General features: G+C 38.4%; 1 protein-coding gene across 1 annotated transcript; it reads left to right on the top strand.

Moving 5' to 3' along the window:
* The first annotated feature begins 4,538 nt into the window (after positions 1-4,538).
* Positions 4,539-15,156, top strand: LOC102794688 (NACHT, LRR and PYD domains-containing protein 3-like). The gene is made up of 10 exons (XM_087846377.1): positions 4,539-4,642; positions 4,946-5,044; positions 5,380-5,478; positions 5,996-6,074; positions 8,372-8,600; positions 8,730-10,530; positions 12,009-12,182; positions 13,145-13,318; positions 14,039-14,088; positions 14,183-15,156. Exons 1-10 carry the CDS (start codon positions 4,554-4,556, stop codon positions 14,725-14,727), a joined length of 3,339 nt encoding a protein of 1,112 aa, XP_087702503.1. The 5' UTR covers positions 4,539-4,553; the 3' UTR covers positions 14,728-15,156.
* Positions 15,157-21,631: the final 6,475 nt, after the last annotated feature.

The following is a 21,631-nucleotide window of genomic DNA, read 5'->3' on the forward strand; positions in this document are numbered from 1 at the left end:
GTTGTTTTATTTGTTTCTATAAGTGCATTTAAGGTTTTATTCATAAAGTGTTTAAAGGTACTCAGAGAGGAACCAAGACAAATTGTTGTCAGTCTTTTGCAAAAACACTGGATTCTGAGAGCTCATTCTGACCCACATATTAAAATTAGGGTAAATTCTCTTATCTCATATTGAGATTTAACTACAACCAGATTATTATGACACAGAGCTAAGGGAGCTTACACAGCTTCAGATGAATGGGGGCAATGGTGAAGGATGTTCCAGAGTCAGGGAGCTTCATACTGTAGAGCTTATCTTCAGATCAGTAAGAAATATTTGCATGTGGACTCACAAATGCTGACAAGACATTTAAAACAAACACCTTTCTTGAAGTTATAGACAGTAGTATTAAATCATTTTAAAAAGACAACAACATGGATATTCCACTATACATTTAAGGGCAAGAAAATGTTCCACAAAAATTTTATCAGTCAACTGTTGTGAAAATCTGAAATAAATTGAGGTGAACACAACCAGTTTGTCTTTGGGTTTTGCAAAGAAGTCAAACAACAGTAGAGACAGTATGACAACAGCCTGCATGTTTTTGAACAAAGAAGAATTACAGCATGGATTCATTAACAATCATTCAGGATATTTCAGCATTTGTGCAGCTCTGGGATAAAAAAAAAAAAAAAAAAAACAGCTTTTCAGACTGTTTGTCCTTGTTTTAATTGATCTGCAGAAACTGCTTGATCCATTATGGTATTATTGTGAAACATAATAGGGGAATTATGTTTAATATGCTGCTTTAGTCTTCTTAATAATTCATGTATGTAGGGTATATGCCACAGGCAAGAGTAAGGGAACTTAGTATAAGTATTAATGCCTTTACACATTGGACAAGTAAAGTTTCTGTAAATATTTTGTGTTTAAAAATATTCTTCAGTCTCACCTATTCTTAATGTGGCAATTCACAATGACAGGACATATTTGTGACATTTGTTTTTTGAATGAAGCTTGATTTTTCCTGATATTTAAACACTGCTCAAAAAATAAAAAAGAACACAAAAATAAGACATCCCAGATCTGAATGAATGAAATATTCTTATTAAATACTTTATTCTTTATATAGTTAAATGTGCTCCGAACAAAATCACACAAGAATTGTCAATGGAAATCAAATGTAGCTACCCATGGAGGTCTGGATCCAACTTTGATGTAATGTCCTTCAAACAAGTCAAAATGAGGCGCAGTAGTGTGTGTGGCCTCTACGTGCCTGTATGACCTCCCCACAATGCCTGGGCATGCTCCTGATGAGGTGGCAGATGGTCTCCTGTGGGATCTCCTCCCATACCTGGACTAAAGCATCCACCAACTCCTGGACAGTCTGTTGTACAATATGGCGTTGGTGGATGGAGCAAGACATGATGTCCCAGATATGCTCAATTAGGTTCAGGGAACGGGCGGGCCAGTCCACAGCATGAATGCCATCATCTCGCAGTAACTGCTGACACACAGCAGCCACATGAGGCCTAGCATTGTCTTACATTAGGAGGAAGCCAAGGCCAACCACACCAGCATATGGTCTCACAAGGAGTCTGAGGATCTCATCTCGGTGCCTAATGGCAGTCAGGCTACCTCTGGCATTTCTTTGGGAGGGCTGTGGGCCCCCCCAAAGAAATGCCACCCCACACCATTACTGACCCACTGCCAAACCGGTCATGCTGGAGGATGCTGCAGGCACCACAGCGCCTCCAGACTCTGTCACATGTGCTCAGTATGAACCTACTTTCATCTGAGAAGAGCACAGGGCACTAGTGCTGAAGCTGCCAATCTTAGTGTTCTCTGGAAAATGCCAATCATCCTGCACATTGTTGGGCTGTACCAACCCCCACATGTGGACATCAGGTCCTCACGCCACCCTCATGGAGTCTCTTTCTGACCGTTTGAGCAGACACATGCACATTTGTGGCCTGCTGGCGGTCATTTTGCAGGCTCTGACAGTGCTCCTCCTGTTCCACCTTGCACAAAGGTGGAACAGGAGTCTTTTGCATAAGCAGATTCGACCACTCAGATAACTGCGTTGGCAACAAGTGTGCTCAAAAACTCGCACTGGTGATATAAATAAATAGTAAAAAAAATAAAATAAAAAATAAAATTATATATATAAAAAACCTCAGACACACAGCTATATTAGGGTGACCCACCGTCCCCTTTTCCCGGAGAGGTTCATTGTTCACGTTCCGTCCGGGGCGTCTGGGGGGTTTTCGAGATTGATAAAAATGTCGGTGTTTGTGTGAATTCATCCCCGAACTGCTGCTTTGTGAGCGCTTGTTCTGCGCTCACAAACGGGACAGACAGCGCGCAGCAACGCGCCCAATCATGTTTAAAAGATCCCAACGCGCAAGTGCATCTAAAAAAAATTCCTTCGTACCGACCCAGTACTGGTAATTTTTCTTATGCAGATGAAGCATTATTTCATATATGGTCACCCCTAAGCTATATGCTGATCCAGGAAAATCAACTTCCTGAAATGTTTTTCTCTGTCTCTTTAGATGTGGTCCCAACTCTGTCTCCTCACAAGAGACTCAGCAGCGGATTAAAATCCCCAAATGAATACATGGACATTTCTGTGACACGCCCCTGATGTTCGCACACAGACGTGCGACAGATACCGGAAAAGGTGACGCTATTTTCTGGAGGATCAGTAGGCGGTGATTTCATACCTGATGATCTCTAACCTGGGTCTTAACCTGCTTCGGAGCCGGTTAGCGTCACATCATGTGCAATAACGTAGCTACTGTTTCCCAAAATGTAGAAACAAATCCGATCAGTTTAAAGATTTAAACAAAGTCATTAAAGTCACCTGTTTCAGGTGGAGTCCAGCCTCCTCTCAGGAAGCAGCTCACCTGTGCGTCAGTGTTTAGTTTCCGGTATGGAGCGGAGATTCTTTCTCTTATGCAATGTTTGAAGAACCTGTGAGTTTGCTTTGATTCTTTCTCTAACAGTTCGTCTTGCTTTCTGGCTGTGATTTTTGCGCAAGATGCGGTCTTCTTATAAGTCTCGTACCTCAGGACAAACGCTGGATCGCTGTGTTTGAACAGAAATCCACACAGTTGAAATCAAAACATAAGCAGCTGATGTGTGGTGGACGTCTTCGGAAAACAAACTATAATGAGTTTTTATGTCTTGTAAGAGCAGAGTGCCGCTTTTTCCTGTCACTTCTTTGAAAATAAAACTACATTAAAGCTTGATTTTAGCGATTTAGTCAGGTTGTCAAGTTCAGGTTCTTACAAATGTTCAGTGTTTCGCTAACATGATTCCCAGTTTCAGCAGCTTTCCACTCTGCTAAAAAATACGAAAATAAGTATTGACTGTAGAGCTGCAGTCAAAGTATTAACTGACAGTAAAGGAAACAAATCTAAAAGATAATTGGCTGGTTAATGGTGAATGTAATGTTTAGTTGCAGCTCTTGATGTCTGTCCACATTAATCCTGGAATTTACAGAGATAGATTGCTATTAGATGGAAAATGCCTCTTATTAACAGCAAATCAGTGTGTGCACAGTTTTCTGAAAAGTAACCAGGATTAATTATTGTGTAGCTTTAACACTGCTGGCACTCTGAATAATGGATCAGCTGAAAAGATAGAAAATGTTCAGACGTGTTTCACTGACTGAATATCAGTGGATTGAAGCTTCCATTCAGAGTAAACCAGGTGTGTCGGGGAGTCATCCTGTGTGCGACAAGATGACTCCCCGTTCAGCACCAGTGTTGGAGTCCTTACTGAAAACAAGTAATGTATTACACATTACTCGTTACTTTTCTAAAAAGTCATGCCGTGCATTGCTTAAATACCTGCTGGAGAATGTAATTAGAAAGTAGGTCAGTACACTCCTCATTACATTACTTACTTTCTTGTTGCTTTCATTTTACTTTCTTGTTATTCCAGAAAATAACCTGAAACACACTGTCTAAAAATGACCAGGCTACAGTCTCCCACACTAACACAAACAACGAGGAAACACTTGCAATCTTTTTTAGTGTTTACCTGCAGTGTGAACAGAAAGTGAAAAATGCAAAGAAAAGTTAAAAAACAGCTAAAGAGACTTAAGTGGGATCACCAGAGTGATTAAGCTGTTCAGCCTAAACAGGTAGAAACAGTTCAGGGTCTGGTTGCAGAGCTGTAGTCAGCATTCAGTCAGTACTATCACTATGTGTTTTTGGGTAGCAGTGTGTTTGCATGTTGTCTGCATAATTTCATCATAATGTGGTTGTTTCTGTTCTGGACGCTGTTTGCATTCAACCATCATGCTCATGTCCTTTTGGGAAATAAAAACAATGTCATAAACTCACTCCTGAAAAGTTGCTGCAGCAAGAGTGTTTTTATTTTACTTTCTGTCTCACCTGATTGATAATCATCAAACATTTGTAATGTAAGTGACCGCATAATTGTAATGTGATTACAGTAGTGTGTTACTTTGTAATGTTCAGTACACATAATGGAAAGAAGGATTTCAGTTGATGTTCATATGAATAATTTGTGTTTCCTCTGCAGATGTGGAATTCCACAGCATGGATGAGCGTGAGGACAGAGAGGAGGGGGTCCCTCCCTCTAAAACCACTCTGTGTGAGGAACATGAGATCCAGCCCAAAGCTCAGAGGTGACATGACATCTGTAAATATCGCAGCGGAGCACTCACATCACTGCACCATCATTATTTACAGAAAAACTAAACGTTGACCTGGACCTAAAGTTAAAGAACGAGCTGAGCAGAAAATTATTTAATATTTCAAAGACATTCGTGAGACACAGAGTAAGTCGTTCTCAGGATTCAATCAGAGTTAGATAATATTTCACAAGATAGTTTGAGTTTTTTAAGATTTTGATTGTTTGTTAGCCATTTCTAATATAACGTGGTCTACAAATGTAATTTCATATTGTTACTCATCATTCATTCTCACAGTTCCCATCAGCGAGCTGAACCCAGCTGTGTGTCCTTAAGAAGCAGCCATTCAAAGCAGTATGATATTACATTTAAAGAAGAAGCTTCTGCTGTGGAGAGGTAAACTGTGTCCAAATATTCTAACCAAATCTGTTTTTCTAAATAAATCTAAGAAATGTTTCATGTTGTGGTCGCTCAGTTAATTTCATTGGACATTCATCTGACACATAGTAAGTAGTTCTCACTATTTAATTAGGTTTAAATAATATTTCAAAATGTTTTAATTGTTTAAGATTGAGATATTCTTTAAATATTTAATTCTATTGTAAACTGGTCTACATTTCTAATTGAAAAATTTCTTTTATTCTCTTTATTTACATGAACATATATTCAGATTTTTTTCTTTTAGCATTTTCTGTGTGAGAGGATTTTAACAAATATTATTTTTCTTTCAGCTACCATCAGAGGCCTGACCCCAGCTCTGTGTCATTACAGAGCAGCCATTCAAAGCAGTATGATATTACATTTAAAGAAGAAGCTTCTGTCGTGGAGAGGTAATCTGCATCTAAATCTCTAACTGATTCTGTTATTTCTGAATAACTTCTCCAAATGTTTCCCGTCAGACCGGCTCTTGTCGCACGTTTCTGTGTTCATATGTGATTTTGTGTGTGCTGGAGTTTTTCCACAAACACAACAGTCTTAATGAGAGCCTTTCCTGTCTATAATGAGCCTAACTGACTGTTTCCCTTTCTCTCATGCTCATGAGAGCATCACTGTGGTTGTTGGCAGAGTTCTGAGATTAATAAACATTGTAATGGTCCATGCACCCCCAACACACATCAACTGTCAGGATCCTTAATAATTTTACAGCAAGTACTGTGAGGGCATTTATTGTTTTCACTGTCTGTGTCAGATAACACAGGGTGCCCTCAGAGCTCCAGACATTAGCAGGAAGGCATTGTTTTGTTAGTTTGGGTGTTTTTTGGTATAATGTGGAGGACCAGTGGCACCTTAGGTAGCTGTTTATGGTGTTTTGTGTGATTATACTTTTGCTTCATGATTCCTCCACAGAGTGGATCAGGAGACCTCAGAGGTTCCCAGTGGTCAGTCTGAGCAGCAGCATCAAACACACCTGGACTCCATATTTGTGGTTTGTACATGCACAACAGCTGTTTTTACATTTATTCTCTTCTTAGTTATTTCGAAGTTGAGTGTGTGGGTTGTGATTCAGGAGGTAAAGCTGGTTCTCCTTCAAACAGAACGCTTGTGTCAAATTTCAGAGTGCTCTTATCTGCATGCTGTACATGGTACATATGACAAACACTAGTTTCTTCTAGCATTGGAGATGAGGTAAGATGAAATGGAAGCACAATTAAGCACAGTTTAATACTAAACTTATTTTTACAGAATAATATAAAACTTTGTGGTTTAGCATTACTGGTGACTAATTTTACTTCTACAGATACATGTTTTTCTTCAGCTGCTGGTTAGTGTCTAGTAAACTATTTGGGTAGATAGATAATTGGAAACCATTATGTTAAAAAATGTGTCTGGTCACGAGAGATGACAATATCCTGTTTTGTACTGTGCAGCTCTCATATAGAACCAGATTTGGTAAAAGTACAGATATTCTGTACTTAAGTAGAATTACAGATACCTGGGTATCTGAAATACTCCAGTAGAAGTACTGAAGAAACTTCATTACTTAAGTAAAAGTGAACAAGTACAGGCTCCGCAATATACTCAAAGTAAGAAAGTAGCAAGTATCTCCTTGAAGGACATTTCTACTAACCATTTGTGTACAAAGATAATTGAACCTTATACATTAGTACATGAGAATACAAATATTATTCAAATCATAATTTTAATTCTAATAAATATACTCAATTTTATTCTGTTGTTTAGGTCACATGCAGTGAAAGAGAATTTAAAAACGAAGAACTGTTTTTTGTTGCCTGGACTTTGCCTGCACACCTGAAGAGGAAAATGAGTACAGTCAGGGGTTAAAGTTGGAGCTGGCATGTGAAGGGACCACAGTTTGTGGTGTAGTGGCTCAGTGTGGGGAAAAGAATCACAACTCACAAAAAATTTGTATTGTCAGATCCAGTAGATTTTTGCACAGGCTGTGTTCAGCTGATTTAATCTGAATTGTTGAATTCAACAAACTGGCAGCAGTTTAATCAGCTATTTGAATGAATCTAACTATCATGATCTTAAATGCATGTTAGTCTACTGCGCTTCATGTAACCCAACACTGACCGGCCACCGTGCAAAAATAAAAATAAAATGAATTTGCAATAAAGTCACAGAAAGCTAACCTCTTTACAAACTACCAGTGCTTTCGTGTAACATTTGAATAACACAAAATAAGTATAGCTTAGTTTGTTTTGCAGGATGATTGACAATATTAAAATACATTTTTATCAAAACACATCATGTACAGATCCAATATGTGGTTAAAAATGACAACTGTGTCACTGAGCAGGCCTAACCTTTAAATCTAACTTCTCTTCCCCTGTCCTGCCTTTCCTTCATCTTATCTCACACTCTTTTCTCTCCCTGTGAAAAACAGCAGCTGGACCTTTAGCTTGCAACACACTGTGAGACAAACTGCACACAAACAGTTTGAGTTTGCTGATGTTTGTGGAGCTGATAGAAATGTCAAATATTAAATTACCTGACAGTTAAAAAAATGTTACTTCCTTTCTGCTGGCTCCTCTTCTGTAGAACTAACTAAATGTTTAAGTACCATGTCCACAGTTTATGGACACGTGCACCATTCCAGCCCACTTAAACCCCTAAGTATAAATGCTGTAGATGAACCAAAAGTAACAAGTCTGTTTTTAAAATTTAAGGAGTAGTAAGTACAAATATTTGTGTTAATTTGTAGGGAGTAAAAAAAAAGTTGTCAGAAAAATAAATACTGAAGATACCTGGCACATTTACTTAAATACAAAGTATTTCTACTTTGTTACTGTACCTTATTATCCCAAAAGTGCACTTTAGAGTTTCTGAAAGTAAAATAGACGAGAAAACGTTCAGCTGTCAGGACTCTCTCGTGTGGAAACAGCTCTCGGTTTGTGTTCGGGAGACAGATGGCTGCTCTAGTTTTAAGATTAGCCTTAAAACTTTGCTGTTTCATGAAGCTTATAGTGAGGACTGAATGAGGTGATCATTAACCATCACTTAGTTATGCTGCTGAAGGCTTGGGCTCCTGGAGGACTTCCGATGATGCACTGATTACGTCTTTAATCCCCTCTTTTACTGCTAAAGCATTTATAAATCATCACTGCATTTTGTCTTTTTTCTTTTGTAGTTTGCATTTTGTTCTCTTTATTGTTCCTGGGTCTTTATACTTTTCATTTCTTTTTTTTTGTATTTCTCTATGTGTTGCAACTGCTTGTGTTTATGGGGTGACCAGGTAATTTTTAAAGTATTCTGTTGCAGCTGCTGGAGGACAGCATTGTCACTTTTGTGAAGAATGAACTGAAGAAGATCCAGAAGGTTCTGACTCCAGATTACCCAGAATTCTTAGAGAGTCAGAGGGAAGATGAGGAGATGTTAGAGAGTGAGGATGAAGAGCAGAGGAGGAGCTGCCGAGAAGCATTGGTTAAGATCACACTGCTCTTTCTTAGGAGAATGAAGCAAGAGGAGCTCGCTGACCGTCTGCAGAGCAGTAAGAGGATGCGTCTAAAGATTCATGCTATCTGATAAATGGGACATTTATTAATGGACCAATATATACTCACAACATATGCACTTGACAAGTCCTTGACTTATATTTTTTGTCTGTTTGTTCCTCCAGAAACATCTTTTAGGAACTTCCAATCGAGTCAAAGTGAGCTTAAATCAAAACTGAAGAAGAAGTTCCAGTGTGTTTTTGAGGGGATCGCTAAAGCAGGAAACCCAACCCTGCTGAATCAGATCTACACAGAGCTCTACATCACAGAGGGAGGGTCCACAGAGATCAATGATGAACACGAGGTTAGACAGATTGAAACCGTATCCAAGAAATCAGATAGTTCAGAAACAACAATCAGACAAGAAGACATCTTTAAAGGCTCACCTGAGAGACATGAACCAATCAGAACAGTGCTGACAAAGGGAGTGGCTGGGATTGGGAAAACAGTCTTAACACAGAAGTTCACGCTGGACTGGGCTGAAGACAAAACCAACCAGGACATCCAGTTCATGTTTCCATTCACTTTCAGAGAGCTGAATGTGCTGAAAGAGAAAAAGTTCAGCTTGATGGATCTTATTCACCACTTCTTTCCTGAAACCAAAGGATCAGGAATCTGCAGTTTCGAAGACTTCCAGGTTGTGTTCATCTTTGATGGTCTGGATGAGTGTAGACTTCCTCTGGACTTCCAAAACATTGAGACGCTGACTGATGTTACAGAGTCCACCTCAATGGATGTGCTTCTGACCAACCTCATCACACGGAATCTATTTCCCTCTGCTCGCCTATGGGTAACCACACGCCCTGCAGCAGCCAGTCAGATCCCTCCTCAATATGTTGACATGGTGACAGAGGTTAGAGGGTTCACTGACCCTCAGAAAGAGGAGTACTTCAGGAAGAGATTCAGAGATAAGAAGCAGGTCTGTAGAATCATCTCCCACATCAAGAGAACACGAAGCATCCACATCATGTGCCACATCCCAGTCTTCTGCTGGATCACTGCTACAGTTCTGGAGGATGTGCTGAAAACCAGAGAGGGAGGACAGCTGCCCAAGACCCTGACCGAGATGTACATCCACTTCCTGGTGGTTCAGGCCAAAGTAAAGAAGGTCAAGTATGATGGAGGAGCTGAAACAGATCCACACTGGAGTCCAGAGAGCAGGGAGATGACTGAGTCTCTGGGAAAATTGGCTTTTGAACAGCTGCAGAAAGGAAACCTGATCTTCTATGAATCAGACCTGACGGAGAGTGGCATCGATATCAGAGCAGCATCAGTGTGTTCGGGAGTGTTCACACAGATTTTTAAAGAGGAGAGAGGACTGTACCAGGACAAGGTTTTCTGCTTCATCCATTTGAGCATTCAGGAATTTCTGGCTGCTCTTCATGTCCACCTGACTTTGATCAACTCTGGTATTAATCTTCTGGAAGAGAAAGAGATGACATCCCAGAACTCTGAAACAAGAGATCCTACACCCTTCTACCAGAATGCTGTGAACAAAGCTTTACAGAGTACAAATGGACACCTGGACTTGTTTCTCCGCTTCCTTCTGGGACTATCACTACAAACCAATCAGAGTCTCCTACAAGGCCTGCTTACACAGACAGGAAGTAGCTCACAGACCAATCAGGAAACAGTCAAGTTTATCAAGGAGAATATCAATGAGAATCTGTCTGCAGAGAAAAGCATCAATCTGTTCCACTGTCTGAATGAACTGAATGATCGTTCTCTAGTGGATGAGATCCAACAATCCCTGAGTTCAGGAAGGCTGTCTACAGATAAACTGTCTCCTGCTCAGTGGTCAGCTCTGGTCTTCATCTTATTATCATCAGAGGAAGATCTAGATGTGTTTGACCTGAAGAAATACTCTGCTTCAGAGGAGGCTCTGCTGAGGCTGCTGCCAGTGATCAAAGCCTCCAACAAAGCTCTGTAAGCAAACACGTTCTCATCCTTTTGTTTTGAAAATATTGATTCTACTTTTCAAAAAAGCAGGCATGCAAAATTCAAGAAACCTAAATAGTGTAATGGCTGCTGGCACTTTACACTGCTGACATAGGCGTAACTTAAATTAAATGATCATCTGCACTCACAATCAATTGTAGGATATTTTTAATGTTTCAAAACAGAAAGTATTAGCATTTCTGGAAAATATCATTATAGATAAATTACCCTCAGTTTGAGCCTGTTGTTAAGAAATTTCAGGTTCACTTTTCTTGGAGCAGTGTTATATCTTTCTGGCCTGACTCTATGTGCTGGGTGACGGAGAACCTAGATAGATAACAACAACAACATAGGTCTGATATCTCAGCCCCCTAGAATCAGGTTGTTCACTCATGATTTTGTTTCTAAGTCAGGAGGTGTGTTTTTCAATTCTAATCCTTATAATTTAGTCAGCAGACTGTAACTATATCTTCTTTTGATGGCACTGAACATAGCTCAGTCTCAGTGTAACTAACCTTCATCATAATCCCTTATCTTATTGTTTAAATCTCTATTATGTCTGCTATGATATCTAGTTAGGAGAAAAAATTTGGACTGCACAGCTTTTTATAGAGACACTTTTTTGTATACACAATGCTTGGATTACTAACTCCAGTCTAGAGGTATGTTTTCAGAACAACTAAAGTACAAGGCAGAGGAGGTGGGGCTCCCAAACATTAAGTGCTGCCCTTTCTGTTTCCTGAAATAGACTAATCAAAAGAGAACTATGCTTTTAGGAAGAGTAGTTTTAAAAGAGAAAGGTCTAACCTGCTTGTTTTAGAAAGGATTAACTAAAAGTCTGCATTAAGGATTGCTATGTGATTAAACAAGGAGCTGTACATAGTAACAATAATCACAGTTTAAAATCAGGAAAATGACCAGCAGTGGTGTATGCTTGTACCAGTGAAGTGTGTACTGAACTATATCTGCCAGCTTTGTATAAGTACTGTAGAGGCTAAGCCTACGCTTGAAGCCACTGAGGTGTTCGTTGGTGGGGGTGACGCAATGTCACTGTTATGCATTAATTTATTAAAGTTGATGCAGTCCAATAATTCCAGCCTTACTGATCTTGTCCTTTAGATTCTTTATTTTCACAATTTAAAATAGCAGTGCAGCAGTCACAAACTGTTCATGTAAAAGAGTTTCTCACACACAACGGTTAAATACGTGTGTCTACCTTAAATACTTTCACATAAACATACAGAAAAACTCTAAAGGTGACCTCTAGCGGCATACATAAGGTATCAACCCAAAAATAGCTCCTACAAGTATTTTGACTTACTAAGAAAATGTAAACGTGTTCTGGTTTTGGTCTAAACTTAAATTAGTTTTTTACTTATTCACAAATTATGACTTTATCAAGGAAATATTTGTTTTTCTCGTTGAGTGTCAAAATAAAAGTTTTACTTTTTTTTTTTTTTTTACAGACTGAGTGGCTGTAACCTCTCAGAGAGAAGCTGTGAAGCTCTGACTTCAGTTCTCCGCTGTCGGTCCTGTGGTCTGACAGAGCTGGACCTAAGTAATAATGACCTGCAGGATTCTGGAGTGAAACTTCTCTCTGCTGGACTGGAGAGTTCGCATTGTACACTGGAAACTCTGAGGTCAGGAATCCGACTTTTTCTCTGATCTTTTAAAAGCGTAATTATAATATTGCATAGACAGTTCAATTTTAAAGCGAAATTTATCTTTAATAAAAAGGAATGTACAACAGAGCTTTTAATGTAGTTGTAATTAAACCATTACTTAAAAGGCCTTTACATGATCCAGCTTATAAGCTAATTGTAGGATAATTGCTAATCTTCCTTTCATTAAAAACATCTGAAGAGTTCTTGTAGGTCAGTTTTAGGCTTTAGAGTTCATTATAACACAGAAAGAGCACTGTTGAAGGTTAATATTGATCTTCTTATGGCCTTTGACAGTTGACTCATCTCTGTGCTTGTCCTCCTAGACCTGAGTGCTGCATTTGATATAGTGCATTATACTACAGAGGCTAGAATACAATGTTTTTATTAAAGGAAATTGGCTACAATGATTTGAATGCTGTTTATCGGATGGATTTTAATTTGTTCATGGAAAAGTGTTTCTCACACACAAAGGTTAATCTTCAACTTCTACAGGCCTCTATATTTTTATGTTATATAAAGTTCACTGTAATAATTCAGAATAATTATTGTGGATTATTTTTTTACAATTAAACAACAAACAATACTGATCAATATCATTAAATTTATGTGATATGTATAAACATACTCTTTCCAGAGTCAGTCTAACGTACAAAGGCCTGAACGTTCAGGCACCATCATATCTCAATGACCTTACGGCATCATATTTTACCAACAGAGTCTTTTGCTCTCCCTGTAGTTCTTGGATCAATATAGTTCCTAGAGTTTCCGAACATAGATGTGCGTCATTACACAATTCAAGACAACTGGTGTTATCTGTCTAAATTATCACATATAAATAAAGCTAAACTGAACTGAATGAATAGATGGCTGTGTATCACGAAAAGAAAAAAGCTTCAGTGAAGTGTTCACAGATGGATTGTTGTTTTTTGTGTCTTCAGTCTGTCAGGCTGTCTGATCACAGAGCAAGGATGTGTTTCTCTGGCTTCAGCTCTGAGCACCAACCCCTCCCATCTGAAAGAGCTGGATCTGAGCTATAATGATCCAGGAGACTCAGGAATTAAATTGTTGTTAAGTGGACTGAAGGATCCATGTTGGAAACTAGACACTTTAAGGTATGAGGAGAATGTTTAACAGTGGAGGAAACATTTTCTGTGCCCTCGCTTTGTTCCTGTTTGTTTCATAAAGATATGACCTGAGCAATTACAAATGCAGATGCACAAATTGCTCACAACAGAAACGTTAGTCGAGTTTACCAGTAATGACTCATTTATGCTGGAGGCTGTAAATCAGCATTGGATGCCTGTGATCTTTGGGCCCTCAGGCATGAAAATGATTGCATGGTCTCAGGAACATGCTGACATCTGAGGCAAAACTAATTTAAAATGGACTGATATTATATGGCCTATGGCCTGCAAAAAAATCAGTAAATACCAATAAAAGGTCACAGAGTGATTTATGTTCTCTGTCATTTTAAAGCAAACAAGAAGAGGACAGAATAAAATAACTGAGTACAGTATCTGCAATAAACATATGAGTATGCTAGTAAACAACATATATGGGTTATTCAGTGCTGACTTAAGCAGCACCTCAATAAAAGTAATGAATCAGGGTAGCAAAAGGATCTTGATGATATTCTCTTCGCTTATTATCATATTATCAATACAGTGCTCAGCAAATTTGTTGAACCAAGGTTTGATGTTATGGATTTACTGATATGAAAATCAATCCAACTGCCGCCTCAAAGAACTGAAAATTCATTAGTGTCTTTGTGAAAAAGTTGGACTGTGTGTGCATGCTGAAAGACGGCGGTCTGACCCCTCTCCTCCTCTCAGGGTGGAGCCGGCTGGAGTCCGATGGTTGCGACCAGACGGTCTGAGGAAGTGTAAGTTTTAACTATTTTCAAACTGTTGCATCACTCAGTCACATCTCTGATGTCATCAAAATGACAACATTGTTGTGTTTGTTGTCTCCACCAGATTCCTGTCAACTCACAATTGACACAAACACAATAAACAAATTCCTCAAACTGTCCGACAAGAACAGGAAGGTGACACAGGTGAAGGAGGTTCAGTCATATCCTGATCATCCAGACAGATTTGATTACTGGTATCAGCTGCTGTGTACAGATGGTCTGACTGGTCGCTGTTACTGGGAGGTCGAGTGGAGTGGAGGGATCGATATATCAGTGAGTTACAGAGGAATTGAAAGGAAAGGCGACAGTAAAGACTGCGTGTTTGGAAGGAACGATCAGTCCTGGAGACTGGAATGCTACAGCGATGGTCGCCCTCGTTCTGTGTGGCACAATAACAGAAGCATGTCTTCCTCCTACTCCTCCTCCACCTCTTCTGCCTCTAACAGAGTAGCCGTGTACGTGGACTGTCCTGCTGGCGTTCTGTCCTTCTACAGAGTCTCCTCTGACACTCTGATTCACCTCCACACCTTTAACACCACATTCACTGAACCTATTTATCCTGGATTTGGTTTCAATCCTAATGCATCAGTGTCTCTGTGTCCTGTTTAGTGTGAAGAAGCTCCTCCTGTTAGAGAAACATCAACTGTTTTCTGTCTCATTCACTCAGAAACGCTTCATCAACTGTTCTAAACTATTTCTTACAAACGTGTTCCTCTTAAAGAAGTTTTGTTGTCTTTCTGTCGTTTTCTAGTGAAAAGCTTCAGTAAATATCAGTATGTTGTGTTTTCATGATTTAGTTTATGTCATCTGTAGATAAGACAAAATGTGATACTGGAGAGGAACCACTGAGCTGCAGGGATTTGTTTACAACTGTCCAGTGACCACAAGCGAGCCTGTAGTCAGGTTTGGCCTCATTTCATCCTTATTTACTGACTGTTAAAATGATGAAATAACAACAAGATTACAATTTGTCTGTGGTTACATCTGAGGAATTAAATTATATAATTATATAAGCTACATTAAAGTAGCTGTCTAGATTGCACAGTCTTTAATTGATTAAATTATTTAGTTTTTGTTTTGTTTTATTTAGTAGTACAAATTTTACAAAAAATAATACAATTACGGGGGGAAATTTGGGGAGTTATGAAGTCTGACAAAAGAAATTATTTTTAAAAAGTAAAAAAGAAAAACATTAGTAGATTTAACTTGATCCTTTTTTAACACTGGTGCAGCAGCAGCATAATGACTGAGATCAAATGCATTTTTCTGACTTTTCTGTGGAGTCTTGTATTATGAACAAATAGTGCTCATGAAAAAATAGTATGAAGAAGATAGATTTAGAGATATGTGTAATTTATTTTGTCATGAACTGTTTGGTTTGTCAGTATCACTGGAAAAAACTGCAGAGATTTATTTCACCTCAGTAATTTAATTCACTGAAATTAACTGAATCTGCAGCATCATCTCACTGTTTAAAAATTATCATGTGACCGAGTCTTTCCTATGGAAAAAAGTAGTCAGCACAACAAAAACAAGAGATGTAGATTATTTGTAATGTGTATTAAATAAAATAAAATGATGTCTTTGTCACAGTTAAGTTTAACTAAAGCAGCAGAAATTTTAAATTTGATCCTGAGCAGCTAAACTTTAAACTGTCTTTTAATAGATGTTGTATATTTTTAGTGACATCTTCTGGTTGAAAGTTTGCTACAACACCCAGCAGTTTAGCTCACATGCAAACCTCAACCACTCTTAAACTTGTGTAATAAAATGAAAGAATAAATATATGAATTTTGTATTTTAGCAATAAGTAAATGTTATTTTTCTGCACATTCAGTCACCTAAATCACCTCTTTCCTCCCAATTCTGATTCTCAGTTTGAACTTTAGCAGGTTGTGATGGCGATGTCTATGTGCCTAAATGCATTGATTTGCTGCCATATGATTGGCTGATAAGATATTTGCATTCATGAGCAGTTGAATAGGTGTACTTAACAGAGTGGCTGGTGATTGAATATTATACGTGATTTTGGTGTGCAGTTATGAATCGATTTACTAAATAACTACAAAAAGCATGACATGATTCTCTTGCACTGTTGCTCATGCTGTTTTATGAAAATGATATTTATTGATTAACATAATGTGATCTGCACTCGTGATTTGAATGCACTGAAAAGGTTTACCTACAAAGTAACCTGTGCTGGATCAGTAATCACAGGCACTCGGGAGTCCTACCTTTTTTTGTATAAATGAAATCAATGTTTTTAGTGTTTAGCGTGTGCGCATGTGTGAGGGGAGGACAGTTTCACTTGAATCCTGGATTGTGAGAGCAGCTAAAATAAAGAAAGACGCAGTAAAAGGTTTGGTAGCATTTCAGAGAATGACTCTTCTTGTGAAAAGTTGATGATTGACAAGTCATTCTTTTCTTCTTACCACACCTAGCTATTTCAAACACTTCCCTGAGTCATAGTTTGAAAACACTTGAGAGCGTCACAAGCAAACAAACAAGCTCAATGAGTTTTGTTCTGAGCCAGTAACATGTTGGTTCTTTTTTCAAACACTGATGAAGTAACTGGGAGGCAACTAGAACTGAACGAGCTAATGACTGGGATCAAGTCCGTCGTGTTTTTGACCATGCTGAACTGTCGGTGGATAAAAGGAGTTGAGTGAGGTGTTATCTTATGCGTGCATATGCATAATACCTTCTTCTAACCATTATCATGGTAGTTATTATGAATGGATCTAAACATACCAGGAAACAATATGGCAGGCTAAAGAGAAACAGTTCATTCTGTGGGCGTGGAGGCAGAAATCTAGAACGCCAAAACTACATGTTCAAAGAGAGACTTCTTTTTTCTTCTGTTATGAAGTTTGATTCAGCAGCAGGAATATGGAACTGAGCAGGATAATCGGGATCAAGTGTGTTGTTCTGGCTTTTCTGTGGACTCTTACAAATGGAGGTGAGTGAGGCTGCCATGACCGTCATTAATACAGGTGTGTTTCGGGTCATGGTGGTTTTTATTCAAAGAAAAAATGAACATGCCAGAAAATATGACGAGCATTTAGAATTACAATAAGAAATGTATTAATATTTTGTTTGTACTCCTCAGAAAGTTTATATAGATGGTATGTCTGAAGGAGTTTTTTTTTTTACTTTGACGTTGCTTGACTAGTATTTTGTCTAGAAATCCAGTCTTCTGTTATGTTCCGTGATATAAACTTTAATGGCAGAAATTTCAGAGATATTTGTGCCCAAAGACTATTTTTTTTGCAATTGTGTTATTTTGTATGTGCATCATTCATTAAGAGATGAGACCTGCTATGATGCATAGTTCAGAGATGTGACACTAACAAAAAGACAGAAGACCAAGCTGGAGCTGGAACAGTTGAAGATTTTTGTTGGCAGTGACCCGGATGGACAAGATAAGAAAAGGGTACATCAGACGCTTAGTTGACACAACGTTAGAGACTCAAGTCTGAGATGGTTTGGACACATGTAGAGGAGGGATAGTGGGTATATTGGACAAGCGATGTTGAATATGGAGCTGCCAGGCAGGAAGAAAAGAGGAAGAACATAGAGAAGGTTCACAGATGTAGAGAGAGAACATTCAAAGGAAGATGTGGAGGATATGGAAGCAAAGGGAGCAGCTATAAGAATCATTATCTATTCATCAAATTTGGAAAATCCTTGTGATTGATCTCTTGTGCATCATTTTAGACACGTGTAACTAAATTTTAAACACTTAAGATAACTTTTTTTTGAATAGTGATTTGCTACAAAGTCCGAGTTCCTATTCACCTACTGTGTTAGTGTAAACTTTAAAAATGGCATCACATGAGAAATGTAGTTTTTGAATTTGACCTTTGTGCCGGCATGCATTCCAGCTGTCACATACTTTTGTTTTCTGCGTGGGAAAATGTGGAGTATGTAATGTTGCTACCAGAATGACACATCTTTCAGCTTTCAGCTACATTCAAGCAACCAGCTTGGTTTTGTATTTTCATAGTGTTTAATGTAGACACCAGGTTTTACTGGTGGAAAAACGAACTATTTTTAATTTAATTGTTGGATTTCGGAGAAATGTCCTCTAAGTTGAACTGTGTTGGGTGTCTCTTTGTGTTGCAGATACTGAGGTGTCCTGTGTTTTCCAGGAAAGTTGCATCTTACCCTGCAGTTTCCAAGGTAGCACTGATGCAGTTATCAGCTGGAGTCTGCTCAAGGCAAGACATGTTTCCATCCTCTCCTACAACTCCAAACAAGACCAGCTTACACAACAGGATGAGCACTTTAGAGGCCGGGCATCATTATTCAAAGACCAGATATCCAACGGAAACGCCTCACTCCAGCTGACATCAGTGGAGTTTCAAGACGAAGGCAGATACAAATGTGCAACAGGGGGAAACAATGATTCATTTATCAGCCTAAAAGTGGACGGTACGAGAAACATACAGGAAACACAAGACACTTATTTTTTACTATATATTTGCATGAAGATATATAGCAATCTTTGTCTTATAAACAAAAGACATTTCAAGACAAAATAATTTTTTAGAGTAAATAATTCATAAAGTATATTTTTTTATGACAGCTCCAGTCCGTGAGGTCAACATTGAGAAGGCAGAAAACAGGATCACCTGCAGCTCTGAGGGGATCTACCCCGAACCTGTGCTCACCTGGTCCACCAGCCGTCAAACCGTCTTCAGGAGCACAACCATAGTCCAGCAGAGTGGACCGAACAGAGAACTTTATAACATTAAGAGTTCTGTGATATTCCCTGACACCAAACATGACTTTACTGATATGACCTACAGCTGCACTGTCAGCACTCGCAGCAACAACAAAACAGCCATTTGGTCAAACCGCAACCTGAAAGAAGGTAAGTGTGTTTTAAGATTTGTGCTCAGTCAGTCAGACTCAACCAACCAAATAAAAAATGTTCTGCAAAAATCTTCAGAATTTTTTATTAACAAAATACATATAATAGTTATTTATATTGATTATTAAATAAGTAAAATCAACACTTTTCATTTGTGTCTGTGTGTGTTTGTGTCTGTGTGTGTTTGCTACAGGCATCGCTAAAGCCATGGTGGCAGGCGTCATCATGATTGCGGTAATCTTAGGCCTGATACCGATATGCTGCAATAAATTTAACAGTAAGGTAAAGACAAACAAACAGATATCAGGAAGGGTATCTACTTCTGAATTTTGGGGATCTGTTGTGTTGATGTGTTAATAATGCAACATTTTAGATGCACCAGAGCTGCTCAGTGCCAATGAGTGTGCTGCCTACAGTGGAAACAGGATCAGTGGAGTTACAGGTACAGACAGGGACAGATGTTGCAATGAGCCCCCTTAATCTGACCAAACTTTACTTAGAAAGTCCAAAATTTAATTCAAGCCATTTTAATTCTTTAAAATAAATAAATAAATAATAATAATAATAAAAAATACTTTCATTTCTTTTGCTTTTTTTTTTTTTTTACCTTTTCAACTGTGTTTCTGTATAATGTTTGAAGTGTATGTGGTAGTCTAAATTCTAAACTATTTTCTGTTTTTTTTTTCTTTTAAATGTCCAACGTTGATCTTTTTTTCTTTTAAAAACAAAACAAAACCCTAAAATTATATATTTCTATGCTTTAGCCCAACACGTGCAAGTTCAAAAGCAAAAGAGTAACAACACAGTGGAAGTATTTTAAAATGTTTATAGTCATGTGAAAAGGAAAACGTTCACACGATTGTATGCAACCCTTTAAAAATGATATTAAACTTATACCAAAACCTTTTTAGTACATGATTTATTGGCTGTACTACTTGCTATAGAACTAATATAAACTCTTGGATGACAAACTCTTCTTCAGTCCCATCAGGCTCAGCAGGTTCCTGATGCTGCAGAAATATCAAGTCAACTCGATTTGGTCCTGACAGAAAAAACTTCAGAGGGACTGAAAACACTGATCGCTCCTGGGTAAATCTCTCTCTCGCCTGTTCTTTTTAATCCAGCGTATCTTTGGTTTGCTTTTTTGTTTATTCTTAATGTATTTCAGGACAGAATTCTTTATAATTTCATTTTGCAGTCACGACCATGAGGGAGATGATTTATTACCAAAGGCAGCGGCAGAACCCACAGAAACGTGAATCCTGTAGAAACACGGCCTCAGACAACGTGACCTCTTCATTTATTAAATCATTTCTAGATGTATCTGTTAAATGTACCTGACTCAGTATCATTAAATGATGCTGATACACTCTGATGTCTTTTCTGTTCTCCATCTGTGACACTAATGCTCACTTTGCACATGTTGGTGACGTTCTTTGATATTTTGAGGTTGAGATTACAGCGTATGGTTCCTCCTCCTCTACTCGATAAAATGATACAAAATAATCAAGCAGAAAGAAAAAGTCACTCATTATATTTCATAACACATAAATTATGTGGCACGGTGGTTAGCACTGTTGCCGCACAGCAAGAAGAACCTGAGTTCAATTCCACCTTTAGGCCGGGGTCTTTCTGTGTGGAGTTTGCATGTTCTCCCCGTGTTTGCGTGGGTTCCCTCCGGGTACTCCGGCTTCCTCCCACCGTCCAAAGACATGCAGCTTGTGGGGATAGGTTAATTGGATAATCCAAATTACCACTAGGAGTGAATGTGCAAATGGTTGTCTGTCCCTGTGTGTTGGCCCTGTGACAGACTGCCGACCTGTCCAGGGTGTACCCCGCCTCTCGCCCTATGACAGCTGGGATAGGCTACAGCGACCCTGAAAAGGATAAGTGGAAGCGAATGGATGGATGGATAAATTAAAATGTTTACTTAACATTTACTTAAACTTATAATAGTTTTAGTTGTTTGTTTTTGTTTTATTAAAAAAACAAAGTTTTGAAATCTGGAGGTTGTAAGCAGCACGTCTTCAGTGTTTTGTAAAAACATTCACAAATATTAAATGTTTAAGACTTGACTATGATTTACTGTTTTACTATTTGTTGAAAACTTATTTTTGCTTTTTTTACTGCTAACGTTTTTATGGACTGTCACATGGTTTGTTGTTAATGCACCTTTTGGATGTCTACACCTTCATGTAGTGACTTTATAAATTTTAATGTTTGCATTTAGAAGTATTAGTGCCATTTGTGTTTGTACTCTTACTGAGCTCATACGAGACTACAGCATTTGCAGTAAATGTACAGTAAGTCATCAATACTGAGTTTATTGTAAATGCCCACCCTGCTTACAGACTGGTGAAGGCTCTCATGCTCACAGTGACACCTACACATAACCTGAAGTTAAATAGCAAATTTGGTTGTATTTAGCAAAACAAAAAAGTACAGTAAGTTTGACTTTACTAAACATATTTTTTAGTCTTAAGTACACATTTCCTTTATTAAAGAAAAAGTTTTCTTATTAAAAAAAATACAGTCCTGTCTGTCAAGAGATTTATTCTGAAGACACTTCTTCAGCTAAGAATCTAAAGGTAGAAACACACAGACGCTGCAGCTTTTACTTGCAAGGGCATGATCACA

The sequence above is a fragment of the Neolamprologus brichardi genome, chromosome 9, assembly GCF_056152115.1.
Source record: "Neolamprologus brichardi isolate AB-2024 chromosome 9, ASM5615211v1, whole genome shotgun sequence".
In the NCBI taxonomy this organism is placed as follows: Eukaryota; Metazoa; Chordata; class Actinopteri; order Cichliformes; family Cichlidae; genus Neolamprologus; species Neolamprologus brichardi.

Excerpts from the sequence above, each read along its gene's own strand:
- LOC102794688 (XM_087846377.1), top strand. The coding sequence starts at position 4,554 with ATGGATGAGCGTGAGGACAGAGAGGAGGGGGTCCCTCCCTCTAAAACC. Across the intron at positions 5,479-5,995 it reads GAAGCTTCTGTCGTGGAGAG|AGTGGATCAGGAGACCTCAG; the intron begins GTAATCTGCATC and ends ATTCCTCCACAG. Across the intron at positions 13,319-14,038 it reads TGGAAACTAGACACTTTAAG|GGTGGAGCCGGCTGGAGTCC; the intron begins GTATGAGGAGAA and ends TCCTCCTCTCAG.